General features: G+C 34.5%; 1 protein-coding gene across 7 annotated transcripts in view; it reads right to left on the bottom strand.

Annotated features, from left to right (window-relative positions):
* Window positions 1-18,716, bottom strand: part of RALYL (RALY RNA binding protein like) — a 718,971-nt gene that overhangs the window by 68,075 nt on the left and 632,180 nt on the right. For all 7 annotated transcript variants that reach the window (XM_037736077.1, XM_017521829.1, XM_017521831.1 and 4 more), the window contains one exon: window positions 5,035-5,082. In XM_037736077.1, coding sequence (XP_037592005.1) covers window positions 5,035-5,082 — 48 coding nt within the window. The remainder of the gene's footprint in view (window positions 1-5,034; window positions 5,083-18,716) is intronic.

Genomic DNA, 18,716 nt, shown 5'->3' on the forward strand with positions numbered 1-18,716 from the left:
GCAAGAAAAAGGGACTTGCTCCTTCTTGTTTTGGTTTTTATTTGTGTTTTGGCTTCCTGCTCTTGTCAGCATTACCCCAATCTAGTGTCTTCACCCTGGCAACAGCAATTAATTCCAGTAGCAGCAGCAGAAGCCAGTCTGAATAATTTTGCAACACTTGGAGAATAACCACTCTATGCTTCCTCAAAGACCTCAGCACCTGTCAGCCCATATCCCTGTTTCAGAGATTTGGGTGTCAGCACCACAAGTTCTCCTTGTGGACTCAGACACAGCAGCACCATCTGAACAGATTCTCCTATCCATAGTTTCAGCTCTGGTAGGTTCTTTTTCTGCAGCAATTTTTGAGATCCCAAACCTTTCCTTGTTTCCCCAGCACTAGAGGTGGTAGCAGCTTCCTTAAGTCGCTAACTCCTTTATACCATAATGCCTTTTTGTGTTTTCAGTTCTCTAATACCTAGTTAACAAGTTTCTCTATGCAGTTATCCCTGTTAAACATAAGTAGTGTAATTTCTGTTTTCATGACCTAAACAAGCAGCATGGTGTTAACAGAAACAGCTGAGTGCTCTCTGCAGGTGTGTTCAGCTGCAGCTGGAATGCTTTGGGGAGCAGGAGAGGGAAAATTGGGAAAACAGAATAATCCAGAGGTGTCCCACATAAACTATTAGGGAAGAAAAACTGATCAACTAGTTTGATTTTCAGTTATATGGACACTGCTGTATGACTGTCAATATGAGAAATACATCTACCATTATTTTTTTCTTTTTTTGAGATGGAGTTTCACTCTGTCACCCAGGCTGGAGAGCAGTGGTATGATCTCAGCTCACTGCAGCTCTGCCTCCTGGGTTCAAGTGATTCTCCTGCCTCAGCCTCCCAAGTAGCTGGGATTACAGGTGCCCACCAGCACATCTGGCTAATTTTTGTATTTTTAGTAGAAATGGGGTTTCACCATGTTGGCCAGGCTGGTTTTGAACTCCTGACCTCAGGTGATCCATCTGCCTCAGCCTCACAAAGTGCTGGAATCAGGCATGATCCACAATGCCTGGCCCCATTATTGTTAATGGTTACTGTTAACTGTTGCTACTAGCTAATATTGATTAAGCACTAAAAAATATACCAGGCATAATGCTGATCATTATACATATGTGACCTCATTTAATTCTCAGAATGATTTCATAAGTTAGGAATTAATTTCATGTTCATCTAACAGATGAGATATAACAGATTTTGTGATGTTAACTAACTTGCCCAAGTTTGCACCTCTACTAAAACAGAGAAAAAAAAAACAACCCACAAATTGCAAGAAGACTGTAACTTATGAGAAATGACTGTGGACTAGCAGTGACTCTGAAAGCTATGTATCTTGTCCAGCCTCTCCATTCTGTTCCTGTTTCATGGTATTCTATGTTTGTAGGGAACTCTTGGTTATAGCCACTAGTGGCAGATGCTTATGTTTTTCTTAGCCAAGTGCCAAAAATGGAAAATAAACTAATGAGAGCACAGACTGCTCAGTCTGTTAACAATACAACCATACTGATCTATTGCACACTTATATGCCAAACATATTGTATACAAAGCAAATAAATGATTTGAAAATTGTTCATACTTAAGCTTTCTTGTGTAGTAGAGAGTCATCTGAAAGCTACAGTCTCTCTAATTATTTGACTAAGGCACTTGTTCCTTGGCAAATAAGATAAATCTATCTATCATCTATCTATCCTATCTATCAATCATCTATATCTATCATCTATTTAATGATTTTATTGAGCTATCATTTCTAAATAGTAAAATGGAGATTCAGCCTTCTTTTTAAAGATGAGAAAACTGAAAACCTGACTTGCCTAAAGTTACAAGGCTAGTTACCATGTCAGAGGCTTGAGTAAGGGCAAGGAAAAAAATGAGCCTGGGACTTGCTGGGCTGCATTCCCAGGAGGTAGGTATTCCTAGCTTCTAGATGTTTAAGGTTAAGGGGACAGATAAATAATGTTTACTAAACAGACCCAGGCCCAGGAATGTCCTGATATCTCCATACCTTGAGAACAAAAGCATTCTTAATTTTGCTTTAAAGGTCGATTCTTGCAAAATACAGTAATTAGAAAAATTAATCCTTTATAACAAACCCTTGCAGGAGAGCACATCTGCCCATGTTTTTTTTGTTTGTTTGTTTCTGGTTTTTGTTGAAGTTGTTATGTATAAACAAGCATTGTACCTAGGATGGGTGCATTCCTCCTCTTACTTTCGGGAATACTGTACTCTGTCTATGGAGTAGCTGTTCGTTCACCACCTTACTTTCTTAATAAGCTTTCTTTTGCTTTGCACTGTGGACTTGCCCTGAATTCTTTCTTGCAAGACCCAAGAACTCTCTCTTAAGGTCTGAATTGGGACCCTTTTCCAGTAACAACCAGAACATGGGTCGCTTACCATGTAGAATAAAACTCGATGTTAGGTGAAAATTCTTTAAATGTGTGTAAGGAAGTCACATGATAGAAAATAAAAGGTGCTAAAATGGCTTTATATTGACAGAGTATAAGACAATGTATATTAATTGAAAACTTTACTCATAGCAAGTGAAACAAAAGCTATAGAAAATGTCTAAACTTGTCAAAAACTAAAATTTTCAAATAGCATAAAAACAGTCTAGATATTCTTTTTGATAGCAAATGGGATTATTTTAATGCTGCTAGATGTTTGCATCACTTTTAGAATAAGTTATTGCAAGTTTCTTAATATTTAAAATAAAATTTACAGAAATTATAAAATGCTTTGAGAAAATCATTCTTAAAAAATAATTTTTGTCAAAAAAGGATAACTAGTAAAATAAGTTGCTTAATTCACTGGTTCAAGCATAGTAGCAATGAAGGTACTGTTGTGCGTCTGATTCCCAGGTAGGAATCAGCATAGCTCCATAGACTGATATTGTCCTCCCTATTGTGCATATTCACATAGTTGGTTATTGAATCTAATTGGATGCCTAGATTATGATTGTAGTTCTGTCACTAATTAGCTGGGTGGCCTTGGGAAAATGACTATGTCTCTAAATCTATGGAGATGAATTAATAACACAGAGTATCCACTATGTGTGAGGTTTACTGAGAGTCCCCAAGAATACAAAGATAAGCAAAACTGAACATTGTTTGGGTGGGGGAAGGAAGGAAGACATGAATCAAACACTGCAGAAAGAAATACGGCAATAGAAAATAGGAGAGGTACTGTGAAGTAACAGTGCTGGGTGCTGAGAAGAGGGGAACAAAGGAACGTAATTTAGTCTTTGAGGGAAATTCCTGTTGACATCTGAAGGATGAAGTCAAGTGAACCAAGTGGTAGAGGGAGGTGTAAGGAGATGGAACAACACAGAGAAAGGAACTGAGGCAGGAAGAAACACGGTGTTCTTGTGAAACTTATGAAGGGCTCTAGAGGCTGGGGCAGAGAGAATAAGACCCTTTCAAGGATCACAGTTTCTTCCTCTTTAAAACATCTATTGACAACTTTCTTCTAAGTTTGCCTTTTTAAACAGTACCTAAGGGTTTTTTGTTTGCTTGCATAATACTTATAATTAAAGGCTTAAAGTATATTTACCTCATTTATTTGATCTAATTATCTATATATAGTTGATCCCTGTCTCTGATATGGATACATTTCAGTTACTAATATTAAATAACACCAGTTCTCCAACAACACAAATTTTAGTTACTACAACATATAAATGTTAAGTAATTTAATAAAGTCCAAACTTTGCTTCTAGCTTTTCCACAAATAAATGCATAAATAATAAATGTGCATCATAATCACAGTTCATCACTAATCACATTACTTCTTTCAAAGCCTGTCAGTGATTTTTTGCTGTTCATTGGTTATTCACTTCACTCATTTCAGATCATTAGTTGTAATTCTTCCTTGTCTCTCAGTGATAAAACGTGGCATTTTACAAAATTGAATAATCAAAAGAAATAACTGATCAACAAAGATGAAAATGCAGCAAAGAATTGAAGACTGATAATACTAGACAGGAAACTCAAATGTAAATGAAATTACAGAAGAAATAGCTCACTACAGGAATGTTGATACTCCTCCATTTAAGTGAATCTAGGTATGCAGCCAGAGGAACTTAGTAAAGGCGAACTTATCGATATAAGTGAGGAAAGTGGATGTGATGTGATGAAACAGATGAAGCTATGGAGAGGAAGTGACCCTGGCAAAAGAACTGCATATTGAAAGAACCCTCAGAGATAGCTCACAACATTGATAGAATGTCACAGCGAATTGAACCTTAGAAAGGAATATCCAACAAGGCATAACATGGATGCCTATTCCATATCCTGTCTTAAGTTAGGAAATGAGAAGAAGGCATGCACTGTGTCAACTCCTTTTGATAAGTGTTTTTTACAAAGAAGTAAAACACCTTAATTCTTAATATTCTTAATATTTTTATTGTTTTAAATTATGGCATACTAAATCACACTTAGCTTTACTATAGTTTCCTATTATAGAAAAGAGAATACAAGTTGTTAATGTTTTGACAAAAATTTTTAAGGTCATGAGACAATCCTGTTTTTTCCTCATTGCATGGTTTCAGATCGCATGGTCACCTTTGTGGCCTCCTACTCATGCAAAGCAGGAACGATCTGTATGTTTTACAGACTCTAACCAATATAGCATTTTCAGTCTTTTATTATGTACCTTAGAAGGCTGGAGTCATTTTTCTGAGTTTTCAAGCTCTTGATTTTGAAGGATTCTAAATCAACAGCTCACTTGGAAAATAACATTAGCTAGATAAATCTTTAGGATTTTATCTAAATATTAGATACCAAATTTTAAGTTTGAACACCTTGAAAGTCCTAAAATTCCAAGATCTGCTGTACTGCAGTAAGTAATAATGAAAATAGAAAAATCTATATTTTGCTGGGATTTAGTATTTTATTTTTAACTAGAAAAATATTATGTTAAATACTGTAATCAAGAGCACCCATGAGCAAAATGCACAAAATGGCTAAAAGATAATTTAAATTATAGGAAAATGAGGATGAAAAATTTACATACCGATTGTAGAAATCATCTCTGTAGTAATCATAGTCAAAGACATAACCACTAAGGAGGAAAACAAAAAAATTAGTTGGCATTTGTTTCAATGACATTAATTTTATTATTAACTTATGATGTTATAGCATAAAATTTATCTTACTTTAAAAGTACTTATTTTGCAATTTAATTATGTATCCAAAGGACCTTCCGATATAATTTCCAATGTGATATAATGTCATGCCAAATTATTGTTATATGTTTAACAGTGTAGAGACTGATAATGGTTTGTGTGGTTTGGAATGAAGATGAGAAAAGTTAGTAAAATACTTTAAAATTTATAATTAGGTATGAATGAAGACCATTTTTTTATCTCAGATGAGATATAATATAGCTGTCCCTTCTTTCCGAGGTAATATAATTATCTCTTCTTAAGATATGTACAGTGAGGCTACATCATGAACAAATGGTTTTCAAATAAGATAAATGGAAAGGTTTAGTAATGCATTCCTTAAAGAAATGGGAAACAGAAATGTGGTTCCTTGGAAATTCACCATTGTTTAATTCTAAAAATTATGGATTTAGTACTTTAAATAGAAAAAATTAAAAAAAAATCTGTGGTTGTCTTACCAACAATACCTTAATATTTTAGTGTATTTAAATATGAATTAATAAATGCATTTTAGTGCTGAGTATTATAACTAAGCTCTGTAAAGGAATATATTTTAAAAAGTCGCCTCCATCCACTTGCCTTGTTGTTTGAATTTATGAGGCACTTTATATGTGTTACAATTATAGTCATCAAAACAACTCTGTTGGACAGCGTAACTTGAAGAAACTAAGGTGCAATAGCCCTAAGTGACATCCTCAAATTTGCATTCCTACTAGGTGACAGAGCTGAGATTTACAGGAAAGTTTTTTCCGACTTCACATTCGGAGCCATTTTCACAACACCTCACAACACTCCGCAATCTGGAAGCCTCAATGTGATGATGAATGGAGTAACTGTACCACAGGGAGTAATTAAAAAAAAAGTTTACTTATTAATTTACCTGTTACTGTGGCAAAACATATATAATTCCAAATTTACTATTCTAATCATTTTAAAGTATATGATTCAATGGCATTAAGTACATTCACAAAACTGTGCAAACATTGCCACTATTCATTTCAATAACTTTATCATCAACCTAAACAGAAACTTGGTACTCATTAAACAATAACTCCCCATTTCTGCCTCTCCAGCCTCTGTCATTAATACAAATACAAATCATGCATAGTGCATGACTATGTGTACGTATAGTCATATAATCAGTCATACATTATTTGTTCTTATATGTTTGGTTTATTTTACTTAGCATATTTTCAAAGTTTATCCATGTTGTAGTATGTATTGAATTTCATTAGTTTTTAAGAATGAACAATATTCCATTGAGGTGAGATATATATATATGTGTGTGTGTGTGTGTGTGTGTGTGTGTGTATGTATGTATATATATATATATATATACATATATATACACCCAAAATATTTAAAAATATATATCACCCCAATATAATATTATTAAAATATATGTAAATATTATCTATCTATCATCTATGTCACTCCTATAGATATATATATGTACACTGACACACATATCACTTTTTCTTTACCCATTCATCTGTTGATATGCGGTTGGCTATTTCCACATCTATTATGAATAGTGTGGAAATTCTGAGTACTGGTGTGAAAGTGTCCGAGTCTCCGATTTCATCTCTTTTGGGTATATACCTAGAAGTGGAATTGCTGGGTCATATGGTAATTCTGTTTAACTTTTTAAGAAACTAGTATATGACAGAGGAATAATTTTATATTTCCAAATAAATGTAACAGACCGTTACTTTGTAACTATTCTTATGTTAAAAAAACTGAAGTAACATTAAGATGGGCTTGTTATTTTGGTTTTAAGGATAAATGTATTTATATCTTCTCTCCTCATGCTCTTACACAGAGGAGGAAAAAAGCCTGATGTAGCATAACAAATCCATGAAGGTAAAGTCTGCCTCCAGTTCTGTCAAATGGAACACATGGTGTTTGGGTTCAGGTGTTGAAATATAAAGTGAGAACCTGCTCCATGTGGGCATCTGGATGGAAGACTGAGCATTGTATGGCTAGAGCAATGCTGTATCCATCTGTGCAAACCAAGAGGACAATGAGACCAATGCCTAAAGAGTAAGAACAAAATAGTCACTTTTGTCTGACAGTCAGAGATTATTAAAATAATAATGTTTTTTTCTTTAGTTTATACTAATAGCAAAGACACAACTGTGACATTGAGTTGAAGGATGCCAAAGCCAACCTATTGGCTACCATCAAACCCTAAGGTATAAATGTCACTTGAGGAGATTCAGAGCAAGAGGGCTAACTAGATGCAGCTAGAAAGTGCCTCTCTCACCAAGAGCCACCAAAATATGAACTAAACCCGCATACTGAAAGCAGATCTTTTGAGAGAAAAAACTGAGAGTCGACAGTGAGGTGACACAGTCACTGATGCTGAAGATGGAGGAAGCTAGGGTCCCTGCATGGGGATGCCAAGTGCCAGAACTAATTCCCAGCCCTGAACAGCTATTAAGGAAGGGCGAGTGAAGTTACTGTGGGGCAATCCACCTTCGCCACGGACCTCTGGGATCCTAGCTACAAGGGATGATCCTGATCCTCACAGACACTTGAATTGGCAGGGGAATCTGCTCAGAGAATAGAGAAGGGTGGAGCTCCAGAGCCCAAGGCATTTTGCTTGTGGGGCAGCTGCAGCGAAACGTGGCCATGGGTGCCTATCTCCCAAGACTTTCCAGTAAACTACTACATGAAGAAATTAGAAAATTCCAAATAACAATATAATACAGTACCTGGAGGAATTAGAAAAACAAGAGCAAATTAACCCAAAGTTGGCAGAAGATAAGAAATAGCCAAAAGTGGAGCAGAACTTAATGAAACCAAGATGCCAAAATCTACACAAAAGATCAATAAAACCAAAAGTTGTCTCTTTGAATAAATAAAAAAAAGATCCATAGACTAACTAGATTAACAAATAAAAAGATATCTAAGCATAAATAGAGGTGACAAGGATGACATTACAGCCGATCTCAAAGAAATACAAAAGATCCTCAAACTATTTTGAGCACCCCTATGCACACAAAATAGAAAATATAGAGAAAACGGATAAATTCCTTGAAACGCACAACCTCTCATAGTTGAGACAGGAAGAAACTGAAAACCTGAACAGACCAATAACAATGGGATCTATAATACAAAACCTATCAACCAATAAAAGCTCATGATCAGATGTATTCACAGCTGAATTCTACTAGACAGAGAATTGTTACCAATCCTACTGAAATTATTCCAAAAAAATCAAGGAGAGACTTCTCTCACACTATGAAACCAGCATCATCCTAATACCAAAATTTGGCAAAGAAAATTAATACACAAAAATCAGTTACCAATAACATTTAAACTGAGAGCCAAATCAAGAATGCAATCCCAGTTATAATAGTCACACACAAAAATAAAATACCTAGGAATAGACTTAACCAAGGAGGTTAAATATCTCTACAAGGAGAACTACAAAACACTGCTCAAAGAAATCATAACACAAAATATGGAAAAACACTCCTTGCTCATGGATTGGAAGAATCAGTATCATTAAATGGCCGTAATACCCCATGTAATTTACAGATGGAATGCTATTCCTATCAAACTACCAACATCATTTTTTAAAGAACTAGAAGAAATTACTGAAAATTCATATGTAACAACAACAACAAAAGGGCCTGAATAGCCAAATTAATCCTAAGCAAAAAGAAGAAAGCGAAAGGTGTCACATTGTCTGCAAACTATCCTACCAGGCAACAGTAACCAAAAGCCATGGTCCTGGTAACAAAAATAGACAATAGGCCAATGGAACAGAATAGAGAACTCAGAAATAAAGCCATACACCTACAGCCATCTGATCTTTGAAAAAGTCAACAAAACTAAGCCATAAGGAAAGGACTCCCTAGTCAATAAATGGTACTGTGATCGCTAACTGATATGCAGAAGAATGAAGCTAGAACCTGACCTTTCACCATACTCAAAAATTAACTCAGGATTGATTGAACATTTGAATGTAAGACTGCAAAATATGAAAATCTTAGGTGAAAACCTAGGAAATACCCTATTTGATGTTGGCTAAGTTTTCAAAAGCAATTCCAACAAAAGACAAAATTGACAAGTGTGACCTAATTAAACTCAAGATCTTCTGCACTGCAAAACTATGAAGGAAGTAAACAGACAGCCTGCAGAATGGGAGAAAATATTCACAAACTGTGTATCTGACAAAGGTCTAATATCTAGAATCTATAAGAAATTTAAATTATCAAGAAAAAAACATTAAAAAGAAGCCAAAAGACATAAATAGATACTTCTAAAAAGAAGACATACAAGCTGACAACAAATATATGAATAAATGTTCATCATCTCTAATCATTAGAGAAATGAAATTAAAACCACAATCTTACACCAGTCAGAATGGCTTCTGTTAAAAAATCAAAAAACAGATGGAGAGGATGCAAAGAAAGGGGAATGGTTGCTAATTCCAATAAATATATTTGAGCATTTACTGTGTAGTAGAAATGGTGCTAGACATTTTGATGCATCCAATAGCTATTGAGGGAACAATCATTTTCATAGAATAAAAGTTCTCAGTATTTTCAGATGTAACCAAATAAGCTCACAAAGGAAATATGTGACTAAATTGTTTTTTGCAATTTTTTTCGGAGACTCTTTTTTGTGCTGTAATCTCAGACAGCAGAGTTTAATTGAAAGAAGAAAATATGAAACACTGATCAATTATACAGGTGTTATTAATATAGATGACAGTAATGATTTCCACTCACATGTCTTATGCCTTTAGTAAATACTTCAATAACTTAAAAGCCTTCTGGAAATTTAAAAGTATACAAGAAAAGAGAATTCATTTTTATTTTTCTCAGTTGCTGCTTAAATTGTCTTGTCTAACCTGCTTGTTTTTTGTTGAATCCTGACTGCTAAGATGTATTTACAAGAACCAGTTATAGCTAAGTATTCTGAATTGATTCTCAAGTTCCACTGCCTGCCATCATAAACTCAATTTTACCTGTCAAAGTTAAAAATAAAGTGAAATGCACAAACAGACCTGTCTTGGTAATCATGTCAAGACTGCTTTTGTCTTAATGGTTTGGGCTTTAAGTAGAAACTTCATGGCAGTAGTTGGCTCAGGTCATAAGCTATAAAATCAAGCTGGATTTCCAAGAAAGAGAAAGATATTCAAAGATCACACAAGGGCAAGTCGAATTCATTTCAGCTATTGTTTCCCCAGTGTTCCTGCCACCCTCCTCAGTCTTTTTGGGGGGAGGGGCTCCTTTTCTCTCTTTCAGGATCCTATCTATTTCATAAAAATCCTCTTTATTTCTGAGTGAACCTCTATTTGAAATCATCCACCAAAAGATGGCATTGCGAGAAGTCATATTCAGTTTTTTAAGGTATTTTATGTATCCTAGAACTGTATTGCCAAGAAGAGTTTGTCTTTCAGTTAAGAAAAATCCCTGCCCCGCACCCGCTTTTTCCCCTCATAAACTGACAGTGGTGCTGTGATCCTGCAGGATGATCTCTTTTGGCTTTTAAGAGAAGAAGTTTTGCAACTCTCACTTCAATAGTTTAGTTTGACTAATTTGGTTCTTATGTAGCTAAAATCAAAAATGATAGTAAATTAGGTGTTTAGGGCCCTCTCTAGGATGAAACTCAACCAAGGAAATGCTAAGGTTTTTATTGCTTGGAAGCATAACCAGTGGCTTGTGGCAGGTATTTGACCTTCTAGAAAAATGAAATGATGGTTTTGAATGTTTAGTGCAAATAAATATTTTATATTGCCTATTTAAAATCCGGTACACTTTTATTAATTTATTCTACTTCTCAGTGTGTCCTTATTCACATTCACATTCTCTCAAAATGTAACGGGGTATCAGAATTGCTAAAGTAATTGCCCACAGCTATACATCCACAATGTTTCTTTTATTACTGAAGATTAAATGAGGACCAAGTAACTTTCCTGAAATTTCATTTAAACTTTTTCATTTATAGAAGAATCACAACTCATTGGATTTTATAATAAATGCAATCAATTTTATCTAATCCCCTTGAATTCATAAAGCCAGTTTCATATGAGTAGACTAATACACAAAGTATTTCTTTTTATTTTCCCTCACAGAACTTCATTAAACTATAATCTTAAGAATATTAATAAATTCCCTAGCACAAGTAGGAAACATTTTAATGTGTTCTTAGCAAACATCTTGCCAATAATAACTACTACAAGAGCCTTCTCAATGGCTGTAACTGGCTTCCTAAATTAAATTGAATAATCAATTATTGAGTTCTTATTATAAGTCAGGAGCAATACTAGGAGTTGAGAATAACAATATCAGTAGAACATGACTTCTAATCTCAAGAAATTTCAATCTAAGTATAAGAGATTAGACAAATACACATATGAACATAAGTTGAGACAGAATTTGGTAACTGTCAAATAAAAACTGTGAAGTTTATAAGCAGGAGAAATAGGATATGGTGAATGAGACACACGGATGAAACATCGCTTCATGAAAGAGCTGGCATTTGAACTGGGCCTTCCAAAGAGTAGGGATTTGACAAGTGAATGTTCTAAAGGTAGGTCTTTCTGGATCACCAAGAAACCTGGTGGTAGAAAAATGTAGAGCAAGTATGGATAATATGTTTTATGAAGATTATTCTCTCTCTTTGGCACAGCTATTCTTCAGAATATCCATGGTTAGTTCTAGAAGCTATAAGTGCAGAAGATATAATGTAAAAATAATGTAGAATATAATTCAGTGAATTGGCTGAATTTCCAGAGCATACTTCCCCATGGATAAGGTAAAATCAGAAGTATCCTCAGATGTATCTACAGGATCTTGCTTCTAATTTGTCATAAAATGTTGATGTAGGTTTCTAGCTGTCAGAGTATCTAAAGTTCAACAAATCAACTTTGCCAAGATAATATTGTGAAAAAAAATCTGTTTATTTCACTTTAGGAAATACATATAAATTTGCACATTTACTTTGGTGTATGTCGCCAATATACATGCACACATATATGCAAAATTCAAAACAGTGAAATAAGCTACTTAGTCTAAGTTTCATTGATAAAATAGTCAATTTCTTTTTAAGAACCTTTGTAATGAGGGAGAAGGTAAGGTAAAAAACCTAATGGGACCTAAAGAATTATGATATATTCATAGAGTTCCTGGCTAAGGATGAATCAGGACCTAACACCTGAGGAAGAGAAAATGGCTAAGAAGTTCTAAAAATTAAAATAATCCACCTAGCCTAAGAAAGAATTCTCATCCTTCACTTGCTGTGAATCAAGTTTACTGTCTCATGCATTTAAAGGATGATTACTTTAATTGATAGGCTAGTGACAGAATCTATGAAGAGTAAATTTTGGAAATGAGAAAAAGAGGAAGAAAAAAGCCAATTCTTTTTATTTCTTTTGGCTCTTAACACAGGGTTTCTGATTTTGGAATTATCACTTTGAATGGGATATGCTGCTACTTTTCTCTCTACTGTGTCTGTTAGGAAGCATATTTAAATATAAATAACAGCAACAACATAAAACCCTTCAATTAGTCCCCATGGCTTACAAGGTAACATACAGACCTCTTCAATGTCTCAGACTCTCCAAAATGTAGCTCCTTTCTCTGACATTCTTTCACTATTCATTCAATTATTCTTTTAATCCGTCAGCATTTCTCAGCACCTATGCTCTGTCTGACACTACTCTAATAATAATAATAAAAAAAAAATCTCCTTGCTCTCAGGCAAAGACATTTTTTTATCTTGTCACCATCTTTTGCACTAGCTCAACAGATGACTCAACAGAAAGCTTCCTGTTATACTCTCCATCCATCGCCATATGTTGTATATTCTTTCTGCAGGAAACATATCCATTCTCAAAGGCCTAACTCAAGCTCCAGGTCTTCCCCCACTTATAAAGTTTGTTTAATTAGACTAAATTCCACTTTCTGTGCTATTCTTTGATTTTAGCTTTTTTGTATTTACATCAGACTCATGTTGTCAGCTCTCTGCTTTCCTTGTCACTTAGCTAATCTATATGGATTTATTTCTGTTAGCCTTTCCCCTCACAAGCCAGTCTTTCTGTTCCATTAATCATTCCCATCTCTCCTCTTTGAACTTAATCTAATTTATCTGAATTTCTTGACACTGAAGTTTTTGGGGTAAAATATTCCAGCAGGGCTCATGTCAAAATCCTGTAGAGTATGATCCATCTCTTTGTTTTAACTGTTCAATGCAGTCATCAATGTGCACGTCTCATTCTTACAGCTCCTTAAGGACACTTCCATCTAAACATATTATATCTTATTTGACTGTTCATGTGTCTATCTCACTAAATCATAAGCTCTGGTAAAGCAAGGTGTTTTAGTCACCCAAATATATTTTTTTAAATAGAATGTTACACATCTGTGGAACTTTCTGCTATAGTATTTACTTTGTGTAGAAAAGCAAAGTGTTTTCATTAGAATTTCCAAATACCTGAATATTAATATTAGAATGTTTAGACCATTACAATTGCTATATTGGGTTAGGTCTTTCTTCCATCTAGCAATTTAGTACTGGTCAGCTCTAAATCTACCCTTTTTTGCCCTTGTTTGTAATAATGAAGCTGGCATCTATAAACATTCCTCCTTTGCCTGCTGACACAGTGTTAAAGTTTGGCATTATGGGATGCTGGAGGAAAACTGCAAGGCATAGAAGAAAAAGAAGCTGCTTTTTCCAGGTTTCCATGTGCCCTTCTTCTTATTTTCTGGCACGACTACGAGCAGCTTGTCAGAGGCCCATTGATAATAACGGTCATCTCAACAGAGGTTTCCTACTCATCACCTCCAGTCCACCAACATCTCCATAGACTTCTCTGACATACAGTCAGCTGCAAATACATCTTCTCCAGTGAGATTTGAATCTCAGCCCCGGGGAGAGAGGTTCTTTAAGTTGAATACTTTCCCTCAGCCACAGAGGTAGTGGCTGTTCCACTTTCTATTCCAGTATTCTTTTGTAGATCCTGACTGACACAACTCGATTTAGGCTGTGTTGTATTTTGTGTTTTTGTATTTTGTGTTTGCTGAGAATAACCATATGTGACATGTCAAAGAGTACACTTGTCCATTTACAAGCAAATGTTTTTCATAGTTCATGCAGTTGATACTTTTATTATGATTTAACGTATTAATTTTTTTCAAAGTTTTCCTTCAAGGGTAAATATATCAACTATACAAGCTCTTTATGGTTGAGACTGACTAGCTTTTAAAAATATTGGAGAATGATGTCAAAATAGATGGTAATAATAATAATGTTAACAGTTAACATTTACTAAAGGCTTAGTATTTATCAGCCACTGTTCTAAATGCTTTACATATATAGAATTATTTCATTGTCTTAAAAATCCTATGAGTTAGTATTAATATTATCTTGACTTTATGTATGAGAGAACCAAGGCATCAATATAATCAAAGTTCATAGTATAAACTACCTTGTCTATGGCTGGCCAGGTATTGTCATAAGAAATACTTGAGTGTTTTTGTCAATTGCAATCTCAATATTAAGCCACAAAGATAATGAAATCTTTTTGTTTCTTTTTTTGAGTCAGAGTCTTGCTCTGTCACCCGGGCTGGAGTGCAGTGGCGTGATCTCGGCTCACTGCAACCTCCACTCCTGGGTTCAAATGAATCTCTGCCTCAGCCTCCCAAGTAGCTGGGACTACAGGCGTGTACCACTATGACTGGCTAATTTTTGTATTTTTAGTAGAGATAGAGTTTCACCATATTGGCCAGGCTGATCTTAAACTCCTGACCTCAAATGATTCTCCTGCCTCAGCCTCCCAAAGTGCTGGGATTACAGGCGTGAGCCACCGCACCTGGCCAGATAATGAAATCTTAATTGGCATTAAATGATGCCTAGTGTCTATTTTTTTTTTTAAAAGGTAATAATTCCATTTGACTTTCACTTTGAGACATCACTGGAAATATTTAGTTTAGTATGTGTCAGTGCACTTTTAGAAGAATTCTGACTAACTAGGATACATATAGACCAAGGGAATTAGGATGGCAAAAAGTCTCAAGACAATGACCCTATATTAAAAATGGTTGAATTAAATAAGGATGTTTGGGCTAAAGAAGATAGCCTTTGGGAAGAAAGGTGCCTAACTGTTTAAATATTTGAAAGACTGTTGAATGGAAGAGGAATTGAATTTCTTCATTGTGGCCCCAGAAGGCAGAACGGGTATTAAAGGGTAGTAATTATATATAAAAAAATGTTACTACTAAATTTAACAAATAGGATCATGAATACTAAATGCCTTGGGCTTCTAGTAGTTTAAACAAAGAATAGAATCATAAAATGGAAAATACCACAACAAAACATTGCAGGATGTAATAAAACACACAGATATATATGCCACAAGAACCTGAAAACTATGTTTTGGGGATTCTTTTTAGAGAAGAGGATTAGTGCATTATAGCATTATATAGTTCTGGGATATCTTTCAAGGTAAAATTTCATTATTTTATTAAAATTAAGTTACATTGTTAAAAATAACACTTAGCTATCCACCTACAGATTTTCAAAAGCTGGTACCCTAAATCTGGCTTACTTTCTCTTAGTACTAATTCAGTTCCTTTGACACTTACCAACCAAATTGATACCAAGAAATACAGCACTTCATATTATCTAGAAAGAAATAAAAAGAATGCTTTTTCCAAAACCTGTGAGACACAGTGAATACTTAACTCAGAAAAATTTACAGCTTTAGGTGCCTTCATTCTTAAAGAAGAAAGATAGGAAAGAACACAGACCTAATCTCATTAGAAAAAGAGCAACCTATAAGCCAAAGTAAACCAGAAAGCGGTCATTAGTATCAACTTCAGGTCTGGAATCTGTCAACATAATCTGGAACCAAAACAAATTAAAAGAGATTACAGATTTTTATCTGTAAATGCTAAAGAGGTATTGGATAAAATCTAAGAGGCATTTCTTATATTCAAAGTAAAATAGTAATAAGAAAACTACTTAAACACAATAGACTGTAGCAAAACAAATGGGGAATATGAGTTCAGCATAAAGCAGTAACACTATTCAAATTAAAATGAGAGGACGGCTTTTTATAAATCACATTATTTAAAAATATTGAAGATTTCAGCAAATCCTTATATACTAAACATTGTCGTCCCTCTAGGCACATACACTGATTTTCCGAATCACCCATTTTCCCAAAATACCTAGCTATTCATATATGTCCTCTATTGCCTTTTCATTACAAGCTCATGCTGCACTGGACACATATTATCTAAAATGAATATTTCATATGAATATTATAGAAGCAAAAGTAGCACATTGAATAATTCTTCCATTCCCATTGACTTGATTTGCACTCTTTGTCATTTATGGCCTTTTTGTGTGAACGTGGCTTATAGTTGTGATTTCTGTTTTTTTCCACTGATTAATATGTCAGTTTTATCCCTAAATCATGCATTTGTAGAAGAGATAGTCTCCTTTGTATTACTATATTCATAATTAAAAAAAGATTTCATGTCTGTTTTACGAGATGAATTTTTAAAATGTCAAATTTTCCCCCTCCTTGATCATTTTTCTACATTCATTTTCAATGAATCACTTTGTCTCTTCCATAAGGTTTCCAGTTAAAGAACCTGACTATACTTGTTAAACATATGTTTGTAAAATATGTTGATCTTTAAGATGCTGGTGTTCAGGATAGGCAAAACCAGGTGAGTGACTACTTTTCTAGAATTTTGTCTGAGATTGGTACCTGATACACAATAATTTCCTGTTGATGTCTTTCTGGCATCTTCACAAATAAAAAATGACATAGCTGAACATGGAGTTCTTGTGTTACAATCTTTTCCCTCAAAAATTCTCCACGACTATCTTCACAGTAGCACACATCACAGAGAAAACTGAGTTCAATTTTATCTTCTGTCTTAAATTTGGCCTCTTTTTTTAACGCATAGATGCCTATAGATTTTTTTTTACATTTCAATTTCTGAATACCTCATTTTTAAAAAATCAATGAATTATATTTTTATTTTATTATTGACTCATGTTCTATATAATTGTCATCTTTCACAATGGCTATTATTTACAAATTAAACTCAATGGTGTTTCATCCCATTTTTTCTTTTGTTCTCATTTTTGCCACCTTTCCTCTGTTTTGCTCATGAAATATTTGTTTTCCCTAATATCATTTATTGATTTTCTTTTCCTCTGTACTATCAAATCTTTAATTTACTGCTTCAAATGGGGCATTGTATTGAATCTGATGTCTTAAAGAGTTAACTGATATTTTCCAAATTAAGCTCTTCTTATTATGACCTATAAATGTTTCTTAGCGGTACTTTCCTTCTAAGTATTAAGAAAACATTTTATCTAATGTTCTTTAGTTTCTAGAATAAAATCTTATTCTCAAAAATGAGTCCTCTTTGAGCCCTCAAAATATTGCTCTGTATACTTGTCCCGAAGAAATCTTTTTGCAAACTTCCGTTTTTTCCACATTAATTCTTTTTTGTTTTGGTTAAGTCCATATTTAATGTTTATATTAGTATAACCACATAAATGTTATTTAGAGTTGAGCAACGTACCGTGCAGTGATTACATTTCCTTCTTGTACAATCATTGTTTACTTGGCACTTACAGTGGTCTACTTTTTTCATTCTTTCTGCAGCATTCCATTGTCCGGCTGCAACCCAGACTGGGTCTCTCTGGGTCTGCTACAAAGCTGTCATCCTGGTACTTCTCTTCACCAGTCACCTTCAGGACTTCCTTCTCTTTCATGTTAGACCTTCCCCCCACTCCCCCCTTTTTTTTTTTTTTTTTTTTGGTTGATTCAATAATTTTGTTAAAGCAGCTTTTAGTAGATTTCTTAGAAATAGTTTGTGAATAATTATATTTCTGAAAATACAGTTCATTCTCATTATTCATGGATTCTATATTTGCAACTACGCAAAATTTGTTTGTGACCTCCTAATCAATACTCGCAGGATTTTATGATCATTCAGACACATGCGTAGAGGATAAACATTTTGAGTTACATGTTCCCAGCTGAGGTCCAACGAGGTGACACTGCCTCATTGTTTCAGTTTATACTGTAATAAGCATCCATGTTATGATCTACTCAGTACCATATTTTTCACATTTTTATGCTTTTTCTTGGTGATTTTGCAGCTTAAGATGGCCCCCCAGTATAGTGCTGAAATACTGTCTAGTGCTCCTAAGCACAAGGTGGCTGTGATGTGTCTTACAGAGAAAATACGTGAGCTTCCTTAGATGAGCTTCCTTCAGGCATGAGCTGTGCTGCTGGCTGTGAGTTTGATGTTAATGAATTAACATCACATACTGATATAATACATTAAAGACATGGAGTCTCTAAACAGAAACACACAAACAGCAAGTTTATGTGTTGATCAGTTAACAAAAATGTTGTGACCAGAGGCTTACAGGAATCTAGCCCTATATTTCCCCTAGGAGCAATGGTTCAGTATTTGCTAATTCAGTGTTTGCTGTGACTTTACAGAATATAACTTCCACAAATAACAAGAGTCAC

The sequence above is a fragment of the Cebus imitator genome, unplaced genomic scaffold, assembly GCF_001604975.1.
Source record: "Cebus imitator isolate Cc_AM_T3 unplaced genomic scaffold, Cebus_imitator-1.0 Scaffold22, whole genome shotgun sequence".
NCBI classification, from domain to species: domain Eukaryota; kingdom Metazoa; phylum Chordata; class Mammalia; order Primates; family Cebidae; genus Cebus; species Cebus imitator.